Source organism: Fundulus heteroclitus, chromosome 12 (genome assembly GCF_011125445.2).
Source record: "Fundulus heteroclitus isolate FHET01 chromosome 12, MU-UCD_Fhet_4.1, whole genome shotgun sequence".
NCBI lineage: Eukaryota > Metazoa > Chordata > Actinopteri > Cyprinodontiformes > Fundulidae > Fundulus > Fundulus heteroclitus.
Genome location: NC_046372.1, coordinates 37,386,469 through 37,411,943, shown reverse-complemented (window position 1 = coordinate 37,411,943; position 25,475 = coordinate 37,386,469). Strand labels below are relative to the sequence as shown.

Below are 25,475 nucleotides of genomic sequence, written 5' to 3'. Positions count from 1 at the left end.
GAAGTTGATCTGAATTCAAAGTGCAACTAAAAACAAGCTGTGAAACATGCTTGTAAAACAAGATGGTAGCCGTGCCATTATAAACAATGAAAATATAACAAAACATTTGCTGCTAGTGGTATTACACATTGAGCTAAGAACAGGCTTCACTGCACTTGGGAACTTCAAACTAAGTTAAAAAAAAAGTAAATAAGTAAATGAAGTACCTCGTATTATGGCAAAAAAAAGTTTCTACTTAACAATATTTTGACAATAATTTTGCCTAAACATATATTCAGCATCACATGCTGTTCTCTTCATGGAAACCCAATGAGTGTATTGGCAAAATAAAATCCAGATTTTCCAAAAATATAATCTTAAAGAATTGTAAATTCGAATTAATCGATTAAATCGATTTATCGCCCAGCCCTAAATGTCAGAGAGGTTATATTCTGAATAAAGCCAAATGCATATACTCACATATTATAATGAGATTAATTATGTGCACCTATATGAACGGTACAATCTGATTATTCCAAATACATTTTAATAAGATCATGACCTTCTGTGCATGTAAACATAGCTAGTGTTGCATTTCAGGCGGCCCGTTAGTAACTCCAAACTTGTCTGGATTAGTGAGCGCATAGATGAGGATCACAGCCAGTTTTCCTCGTGGTTTTTGTAAGATCACCTGTAAATGTGAATATCCTTGGAACGGCCCACTTTATCGCACCACTCCTGAGTGCGGGCGTCCATGCTTGGATTGAGGTCGGTGTCATAGAAGATGATTGTGTCTGCGTCAACGATGGTCCCGACTTCAGAGCAGCAGCAGTTGGTCAGGATGCTGCAGAACACCTGCCTGTTCGTGTTGAACTTTCTCATGTTTTCCTGTGCGATCACAACATCAAACACGAGGACAGAGAAGGTTAACGGCTGAGAAAACACAACGGGCAACATCATCAACGTCACAATTTTACACGTTGTTTTTGCTTGTTATTTTGGCTTCTTTCATAAAACACTTTCTGTAGTGAGAGATCTATAACTAACACTAAAACAAGAGGAATATGTGTTCCTATCACTGAGGCAAAGAAAAGAAAAGCCCAACAAGAGTTATTCATCAACCTGGATTGGTGTGGGGAAAAAAATATTTAGAACATGTAGAAAAAAGATGCTCTAAACTCTTTTACCCAGTACCTAAATGGTTAATTTTATATAAACACTTATTTTATACCTGTATCAATATGTTCTTAAAGGAAAAACAAACTTTTCCAGTCATAATTCTTTAGGTAAACATCATAAACTAGTCTAGATTTGCTGTGTGCGTGTCCAGCATGCCACTTTCTGTAGATGCAACAACAAAAGGCTGAGCACTTTTGATCCATTCGACAGATAGAAAATAATATCTGGCTTATCCAAATAAGCTAGTTTGTACTATACTGTAGGCAGGCTGACCTCTCAGTATCTGGAGAAAAACATATTCCTGGTACCGTAGCTGTACTAATGCTAATACTAATTAAATTGTAGCCTATTACAAGGGAATTATTACACGTAGTTTAAATACATCATCCCTTTTAGATCTCACATGTAGATTTCAAGTATTATTTAAATGCTATCAGACAGTTTACCTGTGTTTCTTCAAACGTGAGGTTTTCATCAATGCGCACATATTTGAGCTGCCTGTAATCCAGGAAGGCCTCCAGGATGTCCAGCATCTTTAACATCTGGGTAAAGATGAGGACGCGGCGACTCTCTGACCTAAGCTTCTGCAGCAGAATGGCAAGAGCTTCCAGTTTACCTTTGGAGAGAACAAAAAGAATCAGACATCAATGCTTTTCCCCATGTTCCTTATTATAACAGTCTAATGAACAAGTTAAGACAAAAATAATTTCCAGGCAAAAGACCCTAATACTTTTTCAGGAAACCTGTTTGGTTATTGAACCTCTTAAGGCAAAAGAACAGGAGAAGACAAGCAACAATAGGAAAAATGAGATTTTACACCAAACTGGTTCCAGTGCCAAATCAGAGATGGCGCTCTGACACCCAAACTGGTTTTATCTTAGCAGCAAATCTGAGCTGGGCCGAAGGAAACAACCACTCTGCATATTGTCAGAGTCATTTCTGTTTTATTTTTTTGCTCTGCCAAACACTAAGCTTCATCAACAAAAAGATGTCAGAGTAGGAGCGGAATAACATGAGTTCACCATGTCCGATCTCGCTGTTTATTCTGATATCACCTGTCCATACATAGAGCTGTGCTTACAGCTGATAATCGATACGTTCTGCTGAATTCATGAAGGCCATTTCAAGGCCTGCGGATCCTCCATAAGAGCACAGAGATTTGTGAGTTTATTTAAGTGGCAAGGGCATGAACAATGTTTGTTCTGGTGAAGGGCATTACGTCGTTCACAGGAAACTCAGGGCTGCTGGTAATGATGGAGAATCAGCTGACTGGGACTGTGAAGTGTTTAAAACAGGTAAAAAATAAAGATGGTGATTTCAGATGCAAGATTTGCCTGCAGGGATTCTGAGATAAATGTAGACTCTTTTCAGTCTACATGCACTACGTTTCTCAACAAAAACTCAGAATGAAACATGGAAAGGATCGAATATTTAGTGGGGGATTCACATAGTGACCAGGGATGCAGAGAGTGAGTGTTTAGCCTGACTAAACGACTATGGGTCAGCGATTAGGCTGTGGAAAACCAAACCAGTTCTTTAGGAAAACCAGTTAAGATAGCTTTAGTTTCAACTCTGGTTACGCACTGGTGAAAAAAAAAAACAAAACAAGAGTGATCATGATTCTCTGAAAAGTTTTAGCCTCTTAGAACGCCACGTTAATTTGACATAAACATGGATGAAGTCATTATTTTGCAATACAAAATTCATTCAGAAAACAAACCTGAATCCATCTGCATCAACTGTAAGTCAGGATGCCTCAGGAAACGTCTGGATGCTAGATGGTGGATCTCGGCACGGTGGGGTTCGGCGGCCTCCAGCAGCCGCTGCTGAAAGCATTTCTGCTCAAGCCTGTAGGGAACTGCAGGATTGGCTGCATACAGGTGAGGAGGTGGAGCTACAGCTGCTGGCAGCACAGCTGTCAGCCTGCAAAATTACAATAAACATTCATTAATAATAGCACTCAGAAATGATGTGTGAAATTTATTTATATTACAAATTTGATGTGGTTAGAAAAAAAAAAAGATATGCAAAAACTGTAGCTGATCATCTATAAATGGCTCTAGAGTTGAATGAAGATGCAGTGATTGACAGTAAACCATTACCCACAGTTAGAAATGATTAACAAGTTTTAATGAAAGTGGTAATACCTCTTGATCAGGTTTTTGGAAGCTTCATGATGGTCCTGCACAGTCAGCAGAGTGGACTGCAGCACAGAAGTGGTAGCCACGCAGGTGCTGGTAGCTCTCATGCAGCTCTCCCTGCCCACCCACCTCCAGCCTCCAGCGGTCAGGGCGGTGTGAGCCGGTTCTGAGCTCAGAGTGCACGCCTGCAGGAGGTCTGAGCCGTACAACACTCTGCGGTTACAGCGCTGCTCGTTTGCTTCAAACAAGCGGCCCAGACGCTCTCTCAGCTGCTGAGTCTTTTCCTCTGAAGCCTCCTGAGAACAGAGTGGCATGATGAAAAAAATTGTTAGGGGGATATTTTGTTGCCATATATACAGCTATATATATATATATATATATATATATATATATATATATATATATATATATATATATATATATATATATATATATATATATATATATAAAAAAATCACAATCTTCTAGAAATTACTTTTGCTTTTTAAAAAACCAAAAATTCTGATATTCTTTTAAATAAACCAATTCTACACTTTAGATGAAATTTCATGAACAAATGTTTGAAAAGATAATTTTCTTTAAAAAAAAAAAAAGGCCCTTTCATATGCCTACAATAAAAACCTTTGTGTTTGTTTTGCATGACTGTTCATAAGTTTGTTGTAATTATTTAATATACAGTGACACTTGGGGCTTTTCATATCAAGCCCGTGTTTCAGAACAACAACAAAAAGACTTCTCGTCATTTTCTAGTCCTGCAAACAAGCTGAATATTATCCAGTTCTATCCCCACTTCACATACACATTTTAATTAAAAAAATAATAATTTTCTAGTTTAATTGTTGTATATGTTCTTTAGGCTAAAGCGGTTTTCCGTTATGTGTGATGTTACTTCAACATACTGACCTGGGAAGAACCGTGACCTGCAGTAGCGAGGTTGGTTGGGGATGATGTGGCATTTGTAGTCACACCCAATGCTAATAAAAGAGAAACAGGAAAAATAAAATACTAGATTGTTTTACATAAACACTTACAGTATTAATAAAAAGACATGTTTGGGCAAAGAGGCATTTTTTTTTTTACTCAACAGGAAGGTAAAAACTGTGAAAAATGTTGCTAATTTATTATCACAGAAAGCAAAGGCAGAGATGGAGAACCATTAACTCTGAGAATGAGTCACCTTGCTGAGCTGTTGAGAGGGCGGGATGATGTGTGCCGGGAGTAGCTGCGGCACTGGAGGCAGGAACAGTCTGAGGCGTTGTCTGCATGACCATGGAGCCCTGGGGCCTTATGATGGGCTGCCCTGCAGCAGACACGATCTGCAGGATGTTGCCTGTGTCAACCGCACATATGGAGACCATTAAGACGGACCCTCAAGCATCCTCACGTAAGACGGACGAGGTAAAAACTCGGACAATGACAACATGTCAGAAGAAACATTTCCAAAAACAAAACCAACAATAAAGAAACATTTTTAGATGTAATATCAACCACAGCTGAACACAAAACAGAAATGCTGAAGCAGCAATCTTAACGCCATTCATGATGTTTACCGAGGTTAATCATAAAGGTTTGAATGCACAATAAAAACAACACATCCACACACACACAGCAAGCACGTCACATGGAAATGGTAAAGATGGAGGTCAAGGAGAGAATGACGTAGAGATCAAATATGACGATGGGATGTACATTACCGAGTGTACCTTGGAGCTGCAAGGGCTGTCCGGTGGTGAGCTGGCGGAGCTGGCTGGGGGACAGCGTGAACTTGTTCCCCTGAAACTGCAGCGTGACGGGGGTCTCCGGCTGCGAGATGCGATTCTGACCCCCCGCCATGTTGGCCAGCTGGGCAATTCTCACCACGTCGCCGCCTTCATTGGGAAGAAAGAACAACCGGTGAGACGGATGAAGAAAAACAGTTTCCCGCCTGTAGTTAGCAATGTGAAACAACGCGTTTAGTTAGTAGCAGGGTGAAAAGGAGACGAGACATGCAGAACCAGGGTGAATTAATCGGATGGAAAACACATCGTCCATCAACAGAAGAAAAAAAAAAATAAAGTTTTAGGGGAGAAAAAGTTTAAAACATAAAACACGTAATGCTTTTTCAAGACAACACACACCTCCTCTCAAACTACAATAAAGGAAAATGTCTTCTATATGACTGCTGAATATGATGGATATGCATTTTGTCTTTACCAATGAAATTTAACCTTGTTATTTCATACCATTTCAGATTGAAGCATGCACGTGATTCTATGGTTATAAAAAGGCACAAATAACAAAAACCAGATGTTGTATTCTCCGACGTTCAATAAATGTGAGATTTTAGATAAAGTTTGAATCACCCTACCAACCATCTAGGGAGCCCAGACTCTGACCTGTTGACCACAGAACTACTCTGAATGAAGCGGCCGGTTCAGGACCCTGACTGCAATAGCGCTGCAACGTCATCTGTACTTTCAGTGTATAAAAGTACTTTTGTTTTATCACTTTGCACAACTTGATAAAAGTATTCATTGTGCCTGGTGCAGCTGCTGAGTTAGTTCATGTTTGAGCTCATCATATTTCATTCTGCTGCAACCTGGAGAGACAGGGAGCCATCAGATCCAGATAAAGGACTGAACTCCATGCCGGGTTTAAGGTTCAGTCTATGTCGTTGACGTTCCTTGGAACAATTACAATCAGGCTCGTCCGAGCCGAGCTGAAGATTCCTCCGGTGAGATGCTGTGGTGCAACACCTCTCTCAGATAACGCTGGTATGATGCAGTGATTCTCCTCGTCTAGGTGGAACAGATGCAGACCCCTGTTTGGACTCGTGTCTTGTTTCTGTCATCTGTTCACTGATTCTTGAAAGAATCAGTGAATGATTACTGATTGAGTAAAAAATATCCATCTCCTTCTTGTTAATTCAGGGTAGAAATCTTTCCCATCACCAAACGTCCAAATAGGTTTCATTTTACAACGGTAATTTGCATTTTACCTTATATTTTAATCAGACCACCTCTGTGATGAAATTATACTTTAGACACTTTGTGTTGGAAGCAACAACAATTAAAATCCTGAAGATCATAGTCACAACAAACTTGGTTATTACATATTCAGATACTGTGTGTTACTGAAAAAGTTTAAGATTTAAAGCGGAAAAGAGCGTGATAACCTGCGGGGATGCTTCCACATGCGTAGCTTTGACAGTCAAGATAAGACAAAAGGGGGGGGGGGGGGCAGCAATATCTTTGGGTGGTCTCCTGATAGCTTGGCTGATGCGATAAACCAAAGGATATTAGTAAACTAGGGCATAAAGTATTAAAAAAGAAAGGAGAACGTAGGAAGAAGGATATAAACGTTCTTTGGACTTTTCTACTTGAGCCATATTTTTCCTGTTATGCGGATGGGAAATATTGATGGGTGGGATCACAAATATAGTTGGACTCGTACTGAGTAAGGACACAATGAGAGTAAAGCACTGGACAGGAAAAAAACTTGTTTTAGTTTAGTGTGTAACTAATTTGGCTTTTAATTAGCAAAAATTAATTATTGCTTTTATAAATACATATTCTGGCAAAGTTTAATACTTCACATCAAAATGAAAGCGTTCTTATAACTTAATAGTTTATAAATACATTGGTGTCGGTGCACCCACTGGGAGGCGCCATGCTGCGTCGCCATTTCTGATTTCAGCAGCCGAAAAGTGGACAACATTTTCAGCCATATGCGTTTTCTCTATCTGTCTTCTATATGAAGACGTGCTGTCGGAGTAGAAAACAAACAAAGACCACCGTAGATCATTCCATTTGCCCTTTTCTGTTAAAATGGAGGACAATCCATACTCTGCCCAGCGAGAGGGAAAAGAAAGTAATCAAGAAAGGAAAAAGAACTAATAACCAGGAGAAAACTAGAGTTTATATCGGTGCAGCTATTATTACCAGGTGATGATAATTCATGAGGGAGTGGGGATTTATAACGGATGCACATGTTGCAGCTTTCTTCTGGACATGTAAGTTTATTTTGCCGTTATGTTGGAAACAAGGCAGTGCAGAGAAATGTCTACTGTCGTTTGTTTGTCTCCCTCTACCTTTCTGTACACGGAGGGGCGGAGAGATATCAGCCGCCCCATTCACTATCTGTAGCGCAACAAGAAGCGGGTCTCTCTACTCGTGTTTATAGTCGCTTATATCAGACCCCAAATAAGTGACTGCACGTTCAGAAACGAGCCATAAAAAAACGGGACTCAGGGAATTTACAAGTGGACTTGGCAACAGTGCCAAAAATCATTTCACATGATGACTGCAGCTATTAGCAGCAGCTAATACATGGAGGACATGTTTACATCGTCACGTTTATGATACTCCACGGCTTCTGTAGCAGTTGTTTCGCGCTTAACAGCGTAGTCGTTTGTAATTTATTTAGCGCACCAGTAGATTAGTGCGCCCGTGTGAAAATTTTATTTTTACAACCTGATGGCATGTTTTATTGTTAGTTGACCATGTAGATGAAGATTTCTTTCTCTACTCTCTCTACTACTCTCTCTTTGAAATCCAAATGTTTTCTCCACTAGGGTGACATGAAATTTGAAATAAGTTTACTGGTGATGATTTTGCTATATACTGCACATCTGTGGCAATAAGTGCAAAATTCCTTTAGTCTTCATTCTTATCTATTGAAATGCTTCAAACTGTGTGTGTGACATTTTCATTGTCTTGGCCGCTCTTATTTGTTTCAGGTATTGGCGTCTACTGCCGTCCATCCAGTCCTTTGGGGTCTTACTCTCATTGTCGCCTCCATTGTGCATAATGCTTAAAGTCATTGCAGTTTTGCTCTTATTTTTTCCCCCAGTCGCAGTGTGCTTTCTCAGTAAGAGTCCCAATGCAAAGAGTTTTGTGCCTGTAAACAATTTTCAAGGAAAAATATGGACCAGACTGAAAAACCCTAAAATGTCCTTTTAAACTAAGTAGAGTAGTGATGCCAGGTGTGACACAGGGTCATGTGCAGTGTACATGCAGGTGCGAAGAAAGAAACGGGGTATGCCAAGACGATGAGATGCTGCTGATATGGCTGCAGGTTTAACAGAGACATCTCTTCCATCGACTACTGATGTATGGCACCTGACAGCAATGGCTGCAACCGCAGTGCTGCTGCTGTCGTGCATAGACGGAGCCATGTTCTCTGGACTGAACGTATATCAGCAGTGCCTCAAGTAAAGGCCTTGGTGTACAGCAGCCAAAACGTTTGTGCTAGAGGTGGAGGGAAAATGCAGAGATAAAGGGGAGGGCAGGCCACTTACTAGGCAACCGTGCCTGGGCCTGAGATGTAAGAACCAACCTCTGGGACAAAAGACTGGGCTGGATGGCATGGCTGGGGGCTAAACCTGGCCTTGGGACCTGTGTTACTCCGGCCTGGCTGAGGGAAGTCAAAGAGCCTACAACTGTTCCAGCTAAGGTCTGAGCCAAGGCCAAAGGAGTAGTTCCCAGACCATGCTGCCCATTGCCACTGTTCCCAGAGGAGGCAATGGAGGAAGATGCAGTGTTGTTGTGGTTGCTGCTGCTGCTGCTGCTGACAGTAGGAGTAGCCTGGGCTCTCTGAGTAGCTGTTCCAATGGCTGCGAAATACAAGGCAATGGGGTGTGGGACTTCATGTTAGGGCTAACCCAATATTTAGTCAAATCATTTAAGATCAAAGTCTGTCTTCTTCTACGTATTCAGCAGTGGTGGGCCAACACAGGAAGCAGTAGGAGAGCTGGCGCTGATGGTCAGTGGGGTTCATTTTAGTACTTTTTTTTTTTTTACACTTAGAGAAAACTACAAGTTAAACTGCTTCAAAAGGTAATTTGTGCCCTTGTGATCCTCGAGACAAGTCACTGAAAAATAAGCAGGCCCTTTACTACATATGTGTCCTGGCAGATGTGTAAATCTGTTACTTTTTTCCTTCTAAACCAGAGTACAGTATGGGCAGAGGTGCCGTGTGTGTATCTTATGGTATTGTTATGATGACCTCAGCAGATTCTCTTCTGTCCAAAAGTGGTTTTGATTCAGAAACAAAGCTCCCCAAGTGGACAGAAAAGAATATTCTCTTCTATTTCAAATATAACATTTCCTTTTCTGTTTTAGGAAAAAACGTAAAGATCGACGATGATCATTTTTCTATCAGTTTTTTTAAATGATCTAAATGATTATAAACCAAATACCACAAGAGTTAAAAAGGGTTGAATGTGGGAATAAGAAGCTGGACCAGGTTCAGCGCTACATTTGTTTTGCAAAGTGAATAAACTCCATAGAGATTCTGGAGGCGTCAGAAAAAAGGGAAAACGGTCAACCCACCACTGCTGCTGGAACGTTTTGGTTTAAACACAGCACGGCTATCTTAAAGGGTAGAAGCAGTTTTTAATTTGTCTGCAGGGGATAACTCTGTGAGCATCTTCATTTAACACTGATTCAGAACATAAGTCTGGTTAACAATTAGTTTATACCATGGTCCTGGGTGAACACTTGATACTGATTGGCTACAGGATGTCTGTTAAAAAGTGTTATAGGACACCTATATAAAAAAAAAGGTCCCGTGAAATAGCCTGATTGTTCTAAATTATTGCGCTGGCTCAAATGTTAGCTGATGACGGCAAGACAGATGACGCTGGTTACCTTGGCAACACGACACGACAAGAGATTTAATTGTTGTCTCAGCCGCTTCTTGTGAAAAGCTTAAGATATTATCGGTGAAAAAAAATAATTAAAGTAGTAATAATTGATTTAATGTCCAATATCAGAAATTAATGGACTTCACTGAAGCAACAGTTGCTTCCACCAATTTACTTACATTATAGACAGAAACACTGACCTGAAAATGCTTTAAAATGTACCATTTTCAGTATGCTTCACACAAGAATATTATCGGTGGGGCGTCGCATTCTACCTCCTTTTCCGAAGTAAACGTTTATAAAAGGTATAAAGGTTTATATAATACAATTTACAAACATCTGAAAAATGATATATTTTCAGATGGTAGGTGGTCCTCTTTGCTCTTGGTCCCCTCTTAAATTGGCTTTTATCTCGAGTATCCAGGACCCACTAATCTAGATTTAATCTTAACAATGATGCAAGAGAGTTATCCATGACAAAAAGGACAGAAACTGCTTATACCTTATCAAAAACTGAACTACTCTTTTAATACCCTATGACCCCTGCTTGTGAAAGTCGACAGAAATTCTCTATAAAGAAAACTGCCGCAAACTAAGCAAATGCACACCCATGGCACACATTTCTGTACGCCACAATCTAGCGATCATGTGTGATAATGTAAAAAGTTTTAATGCATAACACAGATAATTTGAATTTAAAGTGGCATCTCAGTCATGCAGCATGACACTGCATAATGCACACATGACAAGCAGAGAATGTTTTATTAGCACATGAGGTAAAGGCAACAACCATTAGAAGATATGCTCCCACTGAACAACCGGGAGTCCTGAAGCCGATGGATTCCCCGTCGTTTAGACCAACACTTTCCAAAACTCTTACCATGAGAAGTGGGCGTAGTTGTCGGGGCAACAACAGGGGACTTGCCTCTGGTCTGGCCTGATTGGCTGATAGTGGAAGCTAAGCTGTTTGCAGGGGGAGAGCTTGTTGGGGGGCGCGGACCCAGTGCATTGCCCATGGCAGCTAAGCGACCTTCTGGCTTGGTGCCATACTGCACTGGCTGGAACAGCCTGAAAGGTGCAAACAAAGTCAGATCATTACATTTTATTACGCTGACATATATAAGAACATGTCAATGTGGGAAGTGTTTGTGGCGACCTCATGGGTTTTATCGGACACGGTTTGGGTCTGGGCGGTTGCTCCGGGCCGGTGTAGATTTCCTCAATGAGCTGCTGAGTGACCTTTAGCTTAGGTACCGCTTCTTCAGTCTGGTACCGGGTCAGTCTGTTCTCATTATTGATCAGATCAAATATGGACAGGTTTGCCGTCTAGGATCACAGCAGAGCAACAAAGGTGGATAGAAACGTGAACGGTTAACATGTTAAACTCAGTAAAAATATTTTTTTAAGACATAGCAGAAAATTAACTAAGCATAATGTCAATGACAAGAAGCTACAGGCTCTTCTTTCATCATATAGGATTTTAACCAACAAAACATGTTTATACTGATTAAAAATTTATATTGTTTGATAAGAAATAACTTAAAATTGTCATGGGTCTTTGGCAATTAATTTTTTTTTTTCCCCTGAGGATCAAAATAGACACTAGTGCGCACCTTGCAAGCATCTTTCTCAATAGCTCCGAGAACCAGTGATGGCACATTGTACTGAAGAGATGGAGAGAAGTAGGAGCTGCTGGTTTCTCTGGGTACCACCAGCTCAGGGTGGTTACACACTCGCTGCAACTGCATCAAAACTTGGAGCACGCTGACAAAATGACCCGACTTCAGCGCCTCTTGTGTCCTGGAGGAAGCCACAAAACACAGTTATAAACAAAACTCTCCTACTAATAGTCAGAAAGAGCAGAGATTGACATGTTTTCTGTAAAATGATGCATCAAGGAATGGCCTTACAACAACAACAATAAATATAATAATAATAATAATTTTTTAGAATGGAGAATATGCATTGAGCCCAAGTTATCTAAATATATTCAAGTGATCAGAAGGTGATTGTTTAGTGCGACGTCTCACCCAGGCTGCGTCAGGATATCCTCGTAAAGGGTCTTCTGTCTATTTGACAAACGGCACTTCAGAATGTGCTCGTACTTCTTAGGGAGCTGCTTCTCCACGTCCCTTTTAGAGCGCCTCAAGATGAACGGTTGGATCATCTACAGAGAAGCAGGAAAGAGCTTATCGTATGTACTTATGGATCATATGAGATCAAAAAATCACACATGACCATTTCACAAGCAGAAGAATATGCAGGGAGAATACGCACCCTGTGCAGGCGTATAACCAGTTTGTGGCAGTAGTCCTGGTTCTCGTCTGTGTCTGCTTCAATAGGAAAGTCTGAGTATGGCCTGGTGATTCCTGGCAACAGGAAGTGGATCATGGTCCAAAACTCCTTCAGGTTATTCTGAAGTGGAGTGTGGATGAGAAGGATCCTTTGCTCACTGGAAGAGCCACAGAAACATATAAATTATGATATATGAAAATATCAAGCGAACAAAATTAAATAGCGACAATTTATACCAGCCTAACCTAACATTTGCATAAGCATAGATCCCCTTTATTGACAGCTCTTGGGCTGTGCTCATTAAAAGACTAATTATTATCAAATCATTGGGTTCTTTTCTTATTAATGAGCTCACCTTCTGAGAGCAAAGACAGTCTCCCAGTGCTTTGGAGTCATGTTTTTGATTAGTTGCACCTCATCTAGAACCAGATGCCTCCACGTTTTCTTCAGAAAATGTCTCTGGTCTTTCATCAGCAGCTTGTATGATGTCACGCATACATGAAAGCTGTTGGTGTCATCCCATAACTGCAGAGCAATAACCAAACGATGCATCACTACATGAAAAGCAGCTCAAAATTAAACACTTTTAGTTGATAGACTGTGTTAACTAAAGAAGAAAACCCAAACACCGACCCTTCTCTTGCATCTGCGCTCCTTTCTGTTGCCCAGGTAAAGGAGAATCTTCAGGCCAGGACACCAGCGCTTGAACTCCAGCTCCCAACTCAACAACTTGCACGTCCTTACTACAATAAGATGGGGTCCCCAAATGCCTGCGGAGAAAAATTGTGTTTAAGATGCAAAGTCGGCAAATAATGCACAAGAAAGGAAATCAAGTGAACTTTGTACTGCAACGTACCCTCTTGACCAGCTAAGTGGGCCAAGTAAGCCACCGTCTGCACGGTCTTGCCGAGGCCCGTCTCATCAGCCAAGATGCCATTGAGCCGCTTCTTATGCAGGTTTACCAGCCAGTCCACACCGATCTGCTGATATTCTCTCAACAATCCATGCAACAGAATGGGTGCTGGGCCGTGGGTCTAGTGAGACAGGACATGAATATCAATCTATGATGATGATGGAACCATTTTTTATTTTTTATTTTTTTACAGTAAATGAGTGACGCTTTTCTTCCTTACAGACGAGGTGATTCTGAGGCTGCCCTTTGGCAGGAGGAGCTCTGTAGCAGCGGCCACTTCAGCGATGTCTCTGCCAGCCTTCCCATTAGAGTTAGACGTCGATTTATCTGCACCACGCTGTTGGTCCATGCTGAACAAAGAGTCTATTACCACTGCCTCAGCTGGACTGCTTGGGACACAGTCCATTTCTGTATTAAAAAAAGAAGAAGATATAAAACGCTTAAGCGTGGCACCACTCAGCGGTGAGAGCATTAAGAAAAAAAAAAAAGCTTCTGAAAGCACTTTAACAATTTCAAATCAAAGGCACCTTCAGTCTCTTCCACATCACCCTCATCGGTGTGAGGACTCGGCTGAGGCCACTCAAAGTCATCAGCATAGGCACCAGCATACTGTTTCTTTAAAGCATCCAAAGACATCTCGGCTTAAAGAGAGAAAGAATAAAGTTAGCAAACAAAAACAAGCAATTGCTAAGGCTGTTAAATGGCCTAAACGTAACGGCAGTAGTCCACATCTGTACCAAAAGCAGGAGTTTGATTCTTAGGCTGAGCTGACACTGCAGGTCTTGATGCTCAATTCTGATTTTTTGCTGAAATAAGTTTTTTTTTTTTTTGCATGGTTGTTCATATTACTAATTAAATGTGACTATCATCAGACTTCTGTCTGCACGGTCCAAGACCCCAAAGCGACCCGCATGCTCAGATAAACAGAAAACGTCACACAGCAGATTCTAGTGTTTATGTATCTGGTTAGCTTAGCTAAGTCTGTGTGGATGTGTAGTGAGCGCCAGGACAGTGACGTAAAAGATGATGAAATGCTACATGACGGTTCAGACTGCGGACGCTTTGAAAAATATCCGATACGTCTCTGAATTAGTACCACATATAGAAGTGGCACAAAAAAATAAATAAAATTAAATAAAAATTCTGATGAAAAGATCTGAATTGGGTCGATCACACTGATCACACTGCCATGAAACGGATATGGGTCACATATGCACAAAAAGATCAGACTTGGGTCAGACTTGCCTGATGTGTGAAGATAGTTTCACATTAAAAAACCTGACTAAGCTACCATATATACACAAGATAAATTTGTGTACACAGGAATATAAAACAAAAAATGCTCCCCGTGTAAAATCTTGATTCTGTACACTTGCTTTAAAATATTATGTTCAATATTTATTGTATAACCATGGATCTCCATCGCTCTAACTGTACATCAGAGAAAACAGAATTTTAAGGAAAGTGTTTTTTTGTTTTTTAAGTAAAGACAAATATGTAGAGTCAAACGCACACCACAGAATTTCTAACGGGAAACCATATTCACATACCATCTTTTGCAAGCTCGATCAATTCTGCTTTGTGGTCTGTGTCTCCTTCCATGACTTCCTGTTCCTCTATGGTGCCCTCTTCATCCGTAACTAAAAAAAAAACAAAAAACATACAGACCTTGAATAAGCTATGATTGGTCGGCTTCTACTTGTTTTTTTTCTCACATAAACAAAACTTACCCTCTTCGTTCCCCGTGGAAAAACTTGATTTTCTCTTTCTGCCTGAGTTGGCCACCTCCTATAGAAATGGAAGAGGAAAATATACATTTACAGTCAGAAACTTTATCCAAGATTAGAAACAATCATTTAAATGTTAGGGCAGCACCTACCGTTTTATCGACCTTTTCTTTTGCTGATTGACCAGACGACAAAATGCAAGTCAGGACAGTTTGAAACAAAAAGTTACTGGTTAGATGTTTCGGCAGAGATCAGAGTGGCACAAACCAATGTCACTGAACTCGGTGGTATAACAGAGTACAAACAGTTTGTTTCTACATAGTTTAAACTGCTTTAAGTTTCTAATACAAAGCTTGATTCTCTCAAAAGAAGGAGTACCGTGAATAGTATAAAAATAATAAGTATAAAAGGAAATTATTTCATTATTTTACGACGCGTCTTTGTAAATTGGGACGTACCTGTTGCTTTTTGTAGGCCGAGTGCTTTGAGCCTCTTCTCATTGATTTGAAACTGGAGTTTAACTTCCACAACCTAAAAAGTAAAATCTTTTATTTAGACTACTTAAAAGCACCGCTATTAATAAAAAAAGAGGAAAACACGAGTAAATAAGCACTTACCTGCTCAATGTTTGACCAGAAGAACTCCACCTCTCGAGCAATTGTACTGGCAATCTGACGGAGATGAATTTCCCTTTGTTTCTGGGATCTTTCCTCACTTTTCTTCTGTTCTTGATGGTACCGCGCACATGTACGAACGAGCTACAACAGAGGCACAAAAGAAAAAAAAACAAAAAACATTTGATGTTGTTCGGCCTCTTGCTTTTAGCGCCGTTCCCTCATTTCACGTTCTGTTCGGTGCCAAACCTTCTTGGCGGCAGCCTCCTTCCATCTTCTCTCCTGAGCAAAGTCCGCCGCCATCCACTGCATCTCCTCCAGGAGGTAATCCCAGTGGGACTTGGGGCGTGACGCTTCCACCAGCTTGGGCAGCCTGCTGGCGGACCACTGACCTTCCTTCCTTAGCTCAGAGATGCGCTGGTGCACCTGGCTCTCCTGAAATAGAAGACGCCCAGATCACATCCTCACACAGAGGTCATCATCATTTCACCCAAATTTAACGGGAAGAGGCCGTCTGCTAAACAGCTGTTTCTTTGTATTTTTTTATTTAATACTTCCCATGCATTTCTAGGGGGAAAAATAATAGAAACAGAACATTTATAAATGCATCGTCCTGCTTCGCAACTACTGTCTCAATATTCTTAATTACGGTATCTCACAAAAGTGAGTACACCCCTCATGTTGTTGTAAATCTTTTTTTTCATGTGACTATACTAAAGCTATACAGCTTGAATAACTGTGTGAATTTGCTGTCCCCTTGAAGTAACTCAATGTCTAAACCACTTGCAACAAAAGCGAGAGCCCAAACTGCTAAAATCATTTTCATTATTTTCCAGCACTGCCTTAAGTCTCTTGGGCATGGCGTTCACTGGAGCTTTACAGGTTGCCTCTGTTCACTTTTGAATCACTGCTGCACCTTATACTGTAATTTCAATTTTTAGTGCAATTTTACAAGCTGTATGCAACGAAATTTCGTTCTGTACACACTCTGTGCATACAAAATGACAAAGAAAGTTGTCTAAGTCTAAGTCTAAGCCATGGGAATCCTCCTCCACTCCTCCATGACCAGATCATGGAGCCGGTGGATTTTAGGAGACGTTCTGTTTGGGATGCCTATCAGACGCTCTGCCGGGTTCAGGTCTGGAGACATGCCTGGCCCAGACCGTTACCCTCAGGCTCTTTAGCAAGGCAGCGGTCGTCTTGGAGGTGTATTTGAGGTTGCTACAATGTTGCAGTCCAGTTTTTTCTGCATCAGTCAGACACACTTATCTGTGTCTTCCTCACCCGGTTGCCGCCACACACCCTTGACACCATCTGAACCCAATAGGCTTATCTTGGCCACATCGGACCACAGGACATGGTTCCAGTGATCCATGTCCTGATCTGCTTGCCTGTTTGCAGACAACCTCTGAGTTTGTACACGCAAACTCCTTTGGTAGGTCGTGGCAAGGCCTGTCCTGTTAAATCCGCGCGGTCATGGCCGCCATGCTGCAGCCCAGTTTCAGGGTCTTGGTTATCTTCTCATTGCCTCGGCCGCCTTTATGTAGAGCAACTATTCTCTTTTTTCAGATCCTCAGAGAGCTCTTTGCCATTAGGGGCCATGCTGAAGTTCCAACGACCAGAATGAGAGAGGGTGAGAGCGACTGGGCACAATTTGGACTAGGGCTGGGCGATAAATCAATTTAATCGATTAATTTGAATTTACAATTCTTTAAAATTTCATTTTTGGAAAATCTGGATTTTATTTTGCCAATACACTCATTGGGTTTCCATGAAGAGAACAGCATGTGATGCTGAATATATGTTTAGGCAAAATTATTGTCAAAATATTGTTAAGCGGAAAGTTTTTTTTGCCATAATACGAGGTACTTCATTTACTTATTTACTTTTTTTTTTTTACTTAGTTTGAAGTTCACAAGTGCAGTGAAGTATGTTCTTAGCTCAATGTGTAATACCACTAGCAGCAAATGTTTTGTTATATTTTCATTGTTTATAATGGCATGGGTGCTATCTTGTTTTACATGTTTCACAGCTTGTTTTTAGTTGCACTTTGAATTCAGGTCAACTCCCTGACGAAATTCTTGACATAAAAGCAAGGTTTTAAAATAATTTCTTTGATTTCTTTTTATGAAACAAAAAGGAGGAAAAAAATCGATTAATCGGATTTGGTATGATAAAATCGGAGATTTATTTTTTAATCCATATCGCCCAGCCGTAATTTGTAAATTCCCACTTAGGGGTGTACTATCTTTTGTTGTAAGTGGTTTAGACATTAGTAACTGTGTGTTATTTTGTGGGGACAGTAAATGTACACTGTAATACAAACTGAACACTGACTACTTTATCAAAGAGGTGTTGTCCCATGAAAAGATAAAAGTCTTGCAAAAATGTGAGGGGTGTACTCACTCTTGTGAAATACTGTATATTCTTCCTGTAAGACCGCTTTAAAAAGACATCTTCTGAAAAACAAGGCTAGTGATTTGGAAGCTCAACCTTTCATGTTCCTGCTTCCAATGAAACCAGAGGTGTTATACAGCCTCAAAGACTTTTCACCGCCTACATCTTTACCAAACTACAGCTTTGCAGAACTCACCAGTTTGGCCTGCTCCACTTGCTTATCCTGGGAACCTTCCTGTGGGGACTGACCGGCTGCGTTTTGGCTGAAGCCTCCTATTTTGACGGCAGAGATCCCATTGGTTCCCGTCAGTTTAGACGGGGTTCCTGGGTTGATGTTGGAGCCGGGAGGACGGAGAGAGCTGGCCGTATGAGGAGCCGGATTGGAGTTGGTAGCAGACACAAGAGCGGGAACCACAGATGTTAGCGACACCGAGTTGGTCATAATCCTCTGAACGGGCTGGTTCGGATCAGCACCAGGGCGAGCAAGTGCCACGGTCTGTGGAAAAGGGAAGAATATGAACAATATCATAAACTATTGAAGTTGAATTTCTGATGTAGTCCCTCAGCTAAAACACAAATGAACAAGGTCAAACTGAATGTTGGTGAATTACGCCATGAGGAGAGCCATACATATTTAAACAATGTAGAGACAGCTGAATTCTATCATTTGTTTCAGACTAAGATAATAAAGCTTTGAAATGTGTTCATCGAGCCTTAATCGCCCACGTCCGCGTCTCAATGCACCAAAAAACAGATTCCAACTTAAACTTCTAGCATCTTAAGGCTGAAAATTTGCTAAAAGAATACACAAAGGCTCATTTTGACCGTGCCACACATACTGACCGCTTGTCCTGACTGAAGCATTGTCTGGGATTGTTGTTGCTGGGGTTGCAGCTGAATATGAACACCTGGTTGCATCTGCTGCTGCAGCTGGGACTGCAGCTGCGTGTGCGGGTTCACGGCGGCCAGCACAGGCCCGCCCGCCTGCACTTGGACTTGGCCCGGGAGCTGCACGCCGGGATGAGTCGAATTCTCCACTAACTGAGCCTGCTGAGAGAGGGCCATGGGTATGCTCGTCATCGGCAGGGCACCTTGAGGCAACCTGCCAGGAAGCTGAGGAGGGGGGGTGTGCAGGCTGGCTGCGTTCTGCACAGGCGGTCCTTTGGATGGGTCGTACTGTTGCTGGTTCTGCTTCTGCCCTGCGAGCTGGACTGCTTGGGGAGTGGGTGGCATACCGCCTGGATACATGGCAACCAAAGTATAGAGCAAAAGAGTAGTAAAGAGAGCAACAAAAAAAGACAAACAGTTTAAAATAAGCCCAAAAATGGAAATATTTACATCTTAACGTTTTCACTGCTTTGTCCTAAATCAAATATTCTATATCTATATATGTTTATATATTACATTTTCGGGAGTTTTCCCTTTAAAAGGTATTTGAGAGACCCTTGAAGAGAATATAATTATTCTGAGTCTAATGACACCTGATGCAATTAGACTTTTACATTTTAAAACGGCTGTGTGCACTTTAGGATTCAGAGCTCTTTAAACCTCTGCTTAATGAACTAATGTATTCATTAACAGTAGAGTACTACTGCCTTATGGTCAGAGCAGAACTAATGAAACTCATACAGCAAAATGATTTACAGAAGAAATGAAACCAATATGAGAATCTACATGTCTCTCAAATGAAACACTACTTTGATCAATGCAAAACCAAAACACCGCATTTCAAATGCTGAGAGAATGTGGTCAAAAAACAGAACAAAAAACTGTACATGCAATAAGAGGTCGTAGAGACAAAACTCGAAAACAAAACATGAAAAGGAAAATTAAAAGACAGCAAAAAGGAAGGGGAAATAATAACGGAGAGCCGACACGGACGAGGACAGCATATGTTTAGCATGCATGAAGCGATGTAAGTGCAGAAAACCGAGGCATCTGGATGCCTCACACAAAGACGAAGCACAGAGGTGAGCAAAAAGGACACACATGGGGTTTTGCAGAAAGCGGGCCTGAGCAGAGCTGTGCACACTAAAGCAGCACCTGCCTTACCTCCCTGCACGTCACATCACCTTGCCTAGACGCCATCAACACCTGGCCCTGACACACCCACATCACCACAATCGCAAAAACCTGTGCCGTGAACAAAACTCCTCCGAATTATTCCCCTCTTAAGTGGGCTGAGGGAAAGAAGCCAAGTCAGAACAAAATGTCATGAGATAATATGGGGGAAAAAACCAACAAAAGACTAAAGATGGGATAAAGACGCCGCCGGAGACGGATGAAAGGTGACTTGGAATCTGTTTTAGAGGATACGGAGATGGACGATGGGAGACGGACTCGTGAACAAATGGCGATGGGAAACCAAAAGGTGTCGGGTGGATTCTTACAATGGGAGAGATTCGCAAAGCCCATTGTAAAGTGATAGAAATCCCACAGGGTTCCAACTCTCTGTGATCCACCTCCAAATTAGATGACAATCCATCAGCATGGGAAGGTCTGTCCAAACAAAAATGACAAAAATAGGAACAGACTTCTGAAAAGAAGAGATGATCGGGTGACCAACAAGAAAACCCAAAAAAAAAAAAACAGGGAAAGAAAATCTTAAGACATGGCATCTTCCCACTGAGTGGCTACTCTTCTTCAGAAACGGGTCGTCGTCTTCCCCATTTATCCTGACAGAGACGGCTGGTGCTGGTACAGCTAAGCCTGAACTTCCTGTAGACTGCTGAGAAATCCAGCAGATGGATGAAGATCAATTTGATGCTGCTGCTTGGAGCTCGTTTGGAGAAGGACAAATGTTGGGATTCGCTTTTTTTTTTTTTTAAATCTCCTTAGTCTGAGGAAGGGCTTAGGTCCAGCAGCATCGAACAGAACACACAGTGGCCTGGCGGTAGCATTCCTACCTTGCGCAGTCGGCATGAGCTGCTGAAGTGGAACGCCAGGTGATCCTAAAGGAGCTACACCAGGATGTTGGAAAATCAGCCCATGGCGACCCACGTCAATCCGGGGCCTCTTAGCCTGATCTGGGATTTAAAACACACAATACCCTCATAACGCAAAAAAGGCACTCGGCACAGAGCAGTGACCTTCTGCGGACCTTACAGGTCACCTCTCCTTCCTCCGTTTAAGCCTTCAACACAGAGCGCTAGTAGAAGATGCCAAATATCTAAAAGCAGAAGCAATTAGAAGGAGAAAAGAAAAGAAACAAACAAAAAAAAAGAAAACAAAGCAAACGGGGGGGAGAACAAAGCAACATCAGCAAGACAGGAGTCTACAAGTCTCGCCCTACCTGTTTGCACCATGCTCTGTTGCCTCTTAAAGGCATCCATGTCTCCAGGGTTTGTAATGGTGCCCGAAGCCACCCCTTGATGTCCCTGCAAAAACAGCGTCTTCACTAATTAGGTTTGTATTTGATGCAGATTAATTTCAACACAGTTGTAAATAAAATAAAATAAATAATAATAATAAAAAATGTACCGGTAATTAGTTAAAAAAAAAAATTAATCTTTCCTTTATCACCTGAAACTGCTGCTGGGCAGAGAAAGCTGCGGAAACATTGGGAGGGAGCTGCGTTGCTATGGCGACCGGCGTCACCGCTTGGCCATCCTTTCCAGTAACAACCTTTACCTTAAGGAGGCAAGTGATTGGACAGAGTAGGATGTAAATGGATCTAATGAACGCGGTGGAAGCTGGAGAAGGTCTGACGTAGAGAGGCACCAATCAGGCTTTTCAAACTCGGCTTTTCTTTGTGATCTTAGCTGTCGATTACAGTTTTTTTTTTTGCTCTAATGACAATAACAGAAAAAAAAAAAACGTGTTACTGGTTCTTTGGGTACAGGCTCTTTTAAATATTTTATTTTGGAAAATGAAATATCTAAAACGTTATAAAATGAGAGGGGCTCACAGGAAAATCGGCTTATTCTGATCTCTGATTGGTGCATCTCTAGTGGCCCAAACCTAATATTATAACTCAATTCAAATTCAAAAAATGCTTCGTTAACCCCAAAGCAAAATTAAACGCTAGGACATTACGATACCTCGTCATTAATAACCTCCGACTGCTCCTCTTCTTCGTCGTCGTCGTCCAGATCCAAGTCATTCTGTCTCAGGTAAGTGTTCAAGGGGTGACAGTGTTTCTTCTTAAAAGCGTGATAGTCCATGATATTCCCCTGAAGATGCTGCAGGAAGAACAGTTCAACCATGTATTCTTTAAACGCTTCCTTCAGGCTCTCCATCTTCTTGGTGTGATGCTCCAAGCACTGCTTTCTCAGCTGGGCGATCTCCGGAGTGGCGGGCGCAATTTCCTCCAGCTTCTTGGGAGCCTGCTTCTTCATAGCGGCGGAGGTCATGCTGCTGGGGGCGAGAGGATTGTTGGCGATCCCCTGCGGCGGACTGGTGAGGGACGGGCTGGAGGGTGGAATGGAGGAGGGTATGCTGAACGTCGCTGTAGCCGTGGTTCCCACTCCAGTGACCACACCTTGTGCGGTCTTCTCAAAGACCACTGGGCGCCCCAGCTGTCCTTGGATGATGTTGCTAATCTGCGGGGGTAGGCTGGAGGTGGTGATGTGGCCAGGGCTACCCAGAGTGGGGAGTGCTGTACCGGTAGCAACGGGACTTTGAGGTCCAAGGTGGTGGATGGTGCCACCGGTCTGAGAATGAGGCTGAGAGAGCCGACGTTCCCTCACGCAGCCCGGTGCTCCCGGAGACGCAAGTTGCACCTGGCCAGACGCTGCGCCGATCTGGGCCAGCCCCGACCCCTCCTGATAAACGAAGTGGCCTCCTCCTGGTTGGCTGCCTAAGCTGATTTGTCGGACTATCATGCTAGCTTCGACGAACCGCGTGGGGCTCTGTCCACGCACTCCCAGGGCCGTGGCAGGAGCCCCCGGCCTGGTGACACCCTGCAGAGAGACCGGGCTGTGATGAGTGGGACTTTGGGGTTGAATGGGCTGGGGTACGGGCGAGGTGACCTGAATGTAGGGGGACTGAGCATGCTCAAACCTCCACTGAGATGTACTGTGCTGGAACCCGGGGGACGCGGGATTCTGGATGGGGAGTGGGGTCAGAGTGATCTGCTGATTAGCAGCCAGCCCCACGTTTTGCAGAGTGATGTTGACATTCTGGCCTGTGACCGGGCTCCGACTCATGATTATCTGATAGTTGGGGGACTGAGGGGCCGAAGGGCTGGCGGCGGAAGAGAAGGTGGTCACGGGCGACTGAGGGTGGCCAACTGTAGCTTGTTGTTGCGTGGCTGCCATGGACAGCTGCTGCTGCTGCTGCTGCTCCTCGGCTTCCGACCCAGGTAGAGACTTGGATTTTTGGAGCTGTCGTTGGATGTTCTGTGATCCACTTCCATGGTGCATTGCGTGACACTGTTACTATGCGTGACCACAATCTATAGAAAGGGGACAATAAAAAAAAAAAAAATCAGAAAGAAGATTTTTACCAAAGACACATAAAACAAAACTCCCCAGACAGCCTAAGCTGGTTTCCCATAAAGGTAGAGCCACGTTTCAAAGTGGCCTGCACAGCTGGGAATTAAATGTGTTGCTTGCTAAATGCAGTATATTACATATGTATATATATTATGATATATTACAATGTAAATGAGCAATATCCAATTAGCAAAGTACCGCTGGGAAGCAGCATTTGGCATCCTATAATGCTTCTAAGTGCCATGCACTCAGACGCTTCACCACAAATTTACATGCATCACGTTGGACTGGCTGTCATCCCTTCTGCTGCCCTTATTTGCGACTGATTTGAGCTGCAAGGATTCTAATGCATGAGTAAAAAGTCAGTCAACCTCAACTTGAATCTAAACTATCGTAAATTCCCGTTTTTCTAGCATCATGCAGCCCTGGTCCTAATGCACCCTCGCCCATTGCAAACTTGGTTCAGTTCCTCAATTTTTAGTCGCAGCGCAGTCCTCACAAAAAAATCTGTCGTGGTTTGGTAGTAGTAACAAATACACATGTTTAATACACAGCATTTTAAACAAAAATAAGCAAATATACAAACTATTTAAATGTTTAGTTTTAAACATGTGACCCATTATTATTTTCTTTAACAATCAAAAATTTTCAGCGGCTACCATCATGAGTAATGATGATAGAATATGTTATTTTCCCTATTATTTTCCATTGTCCTGTCTAATAAATTATGCCAACTGAGATGAGCATATTGTTTTAAGTCACAATTTCTCACATTTTTTGTTTTTAATAAATCGAGTTGTCGATTTTAAATTGCTGCAACAAACAGGTTCTACCCCACAGCCAGGCCTAATGTAAAACATTAAAACTCTATGAAAATGAAAATCGCTCACTTTGACATTAAAAAAATCCACATACATTTCTTCTAAAACGTGTTATAACCTGATTATACCTCCAAATGCTAAACTCAACAGTTAACACCCAAGGAGGGCTCCTTAACCAAATACTAATACCACTACTACTAATAATAATAATAATAGTAATAATAATAATAGCAATAATAATAATAATAATAATTAGGGGCCCTATTTAGAGGAGAAAAACACACTGCATCTGAGGAGTCAAAAATAAAACAACCCCAGAAATAACTACAAAACGAATTGTTTTCCTTTAGGTCTTCCCAAATCCTTTACATTGCAACTGTTTACAAGAAGCTCTTTAAAGCATGTTTGCTCCGAGCCAGAACGGCAGAAAAAAATAACCCATTCTCCGATTATAATAACAACAACACCGCTCACACGAAAACAGCATCCTTGGCAAAACAAAGACGACGCGTTTGAACGCAAGCGATGCTACCGATGAAGGTCTGACCATCGCTGTACATACAGTACGCCGGGTTTAGTCATGAAATCCGCGGCTTGAACACTGCCCCCTTTTAAACAAACAGTGAACACGTAGTTTTAATACAAGGTTTTTACACATGAACCGCAGCCGTCAAATATGTTTTCGCTGCTTTATACAACAGTAACGCTGACATTACTGTCTGTCTGCTCCGGGGCGTAACGCTGGATAACGCCGTCTTGCAGCGCTACAACGAGAGATAAAACAGCGTCTACTATAAGATTAAAATACGTGCACGCAGTCATATTATAATCAGCTCATTACCAAAGAACCTAATCAATTTCTGCACTCTGGCGTTTGCATTAACATACGCTTTCATTCAGCGTTTAAAACGACCGTTTCTCCGGGACGCGTGCTAGCGTTTAGCTTGTTTTAGCTAGCAGGCCAGAGGCCGTTCAATAAACACATAAAATCGTTCAAACGTCGTTACTTACACCGTATGGAGCTTCTGTGTTTGTTTCATGGGGTCTAAGTCATGTTTGCAATAAGTCAAAATCGTAAATGAGTGTTATTCCATCAAACGGTAACAATTGCTAATGCTAGCCGCTTTTTAATGTTTTGAAGCTAGGATATCATTCAGCAACATGGCGGCCGCGGAGACCTTCCATGACCCGGATGTAATAGCACCGTGACGTCAGCGATAAAAAAAAAAAAAAGAAGCAGTATCAACATAGCAATTTCTTTAATTTATGAGTGTGGGTACCTGTTAATGTGCTAATTTTGCATTTACCTAAATTAATAATCTTATTTTAAAACAAGGTAAAAAACAACA

The 25,475-nt window shown here is 41.9% G+C and overlaps 1 protein-coding gene across 5 annotated transcripts in view; it reads right to left on the bottom strand.

The window, feature by feature from the left end:
- Positions 1 to 25,312, bottom strand: part of ep400 (E1A binding protein p400) — a 36,825-nt gene extending 11,513 nt beyond the window's left edge. The window contains exons 1-31 of one of the 5 annotated variants that reach the window (XM_021318372.2): positions 25,138 to 25,312; positions 21,911 to 23,265; positions 21,393 to 21,500; positions 21,163 to 21,247; positions 20,777 to 20,896; positions 18,714 to 19,108; positions 18,067 to 18,366; positions 15,723 to 15,908; positions 15,477 to 15,617; positions 15,318 to 15,390; positions 15,012 to 15,034; positions 14,863 to 14,920; positions 14,683 to 14,772; positions 13,660 to 13,773; positions 13,353 to 13,540; positions 13,076 to 13,253; positions 12,853 to 12,989; positions 12,575 to 12,744; positions 12,202 to 12,376; positions 11,955 to 12,091; positions 11,538 to 11,724; positions 11,081 to 11,250; positions 10,805 to 10,992; positions 8,578 to 8,892; positions 4,994 to 5,167; positions 4,477 to 4,629; positions 4,203 to 4,273; positions 3,306 to 3,595; positions 2,879 to 3,081; positions 1,605 to 1,774; positions 671 to 867 (exon numbers count right to left, since the gene is read on the bottom strand). In XM_021318372.2, coding sequence (XP_021174047.2) covers positions 671 to 867; positions 1,605 to 1,774; positions 2,879 to 3,081; positions 3,306 to 3,595; positions 4,203 to 4,273; positions 4,477 to 4,629; positions 4,994 to 5,167; positions 8,578 to 8,892; positions 10,805 to 10,992; positions 11,081 to 11,250; positions 11,538 to 11,724; positions 11,955 to 12,091; positions 12,202 to 12,376; positions 12,575 to 12,744; positions 12,853 to 12,989; positions 13,076 to 13,253; positions 13,353 to 13,540; positions 13,660 to 13,773; positions 14,683 to 14,772; positions 14,863 to 14,920; positions 15,012 to 15,034; positions 15,318 to 15,390; positions 15,477 to 15,617; positions 15,723 to 15,908; positions 18,067 to 18,366; positions 18,714 to 19,108; positions 20,777 to 20,896; positions 21,163 to 21,247; positions 21,393 to 21,500; positions 21,911 to 23,233 — 6,119 coding nt within the window. In that variant the 5' untranslated portion in view covers positions 23,234 to 23,265; positions 25,138 to 25,312. Of the gene's footprint in view, positions 1 to 670; positions 868 to 1,604; positions 1,775 to 2,878; positions 3,082 to 3,305; positions 3,596 to 4,202; positions 4,274 to 4,476; positions 4,630 to 4,993; positions 5,168 to 8,577; positions 8,893 to 10,804; positions 10,993 to 11,080; positions 11,251 to 11,537; positions 11,725 to 11,954; positions 12,092 to 12,201; positions 12,377 to 12,574; positions 12,745 to 12,852; positions 12,990 to 13,075; positions 13,254 to 13,352; positions 13,541 to 13,659; positions 13,774 to 14,682; positions 14,773 to 14,862; positions 14,921 to 15,011; positions 15,035 to 15,317; positions 15,391 to 15,476; positions 15,618 to 15,722; positions 15,909 to 18,066; positions 18,367 to 18,713; positions 19,109 to 20,776; positions 20,897 to 21,162; positions 21,248 to 21,392; positions 21,501 to 21,910; positions 23,266 to 25,137 lie in introns of those variants that run through there. The other 4 variants (XM_021318374.2, XM_012866245.3, XM_021318375.2 and 1 more) reach the window with 4 other exon arrangements.
- Positions 25,313 to 25,475: the final 163 nt, after the last annotated feature.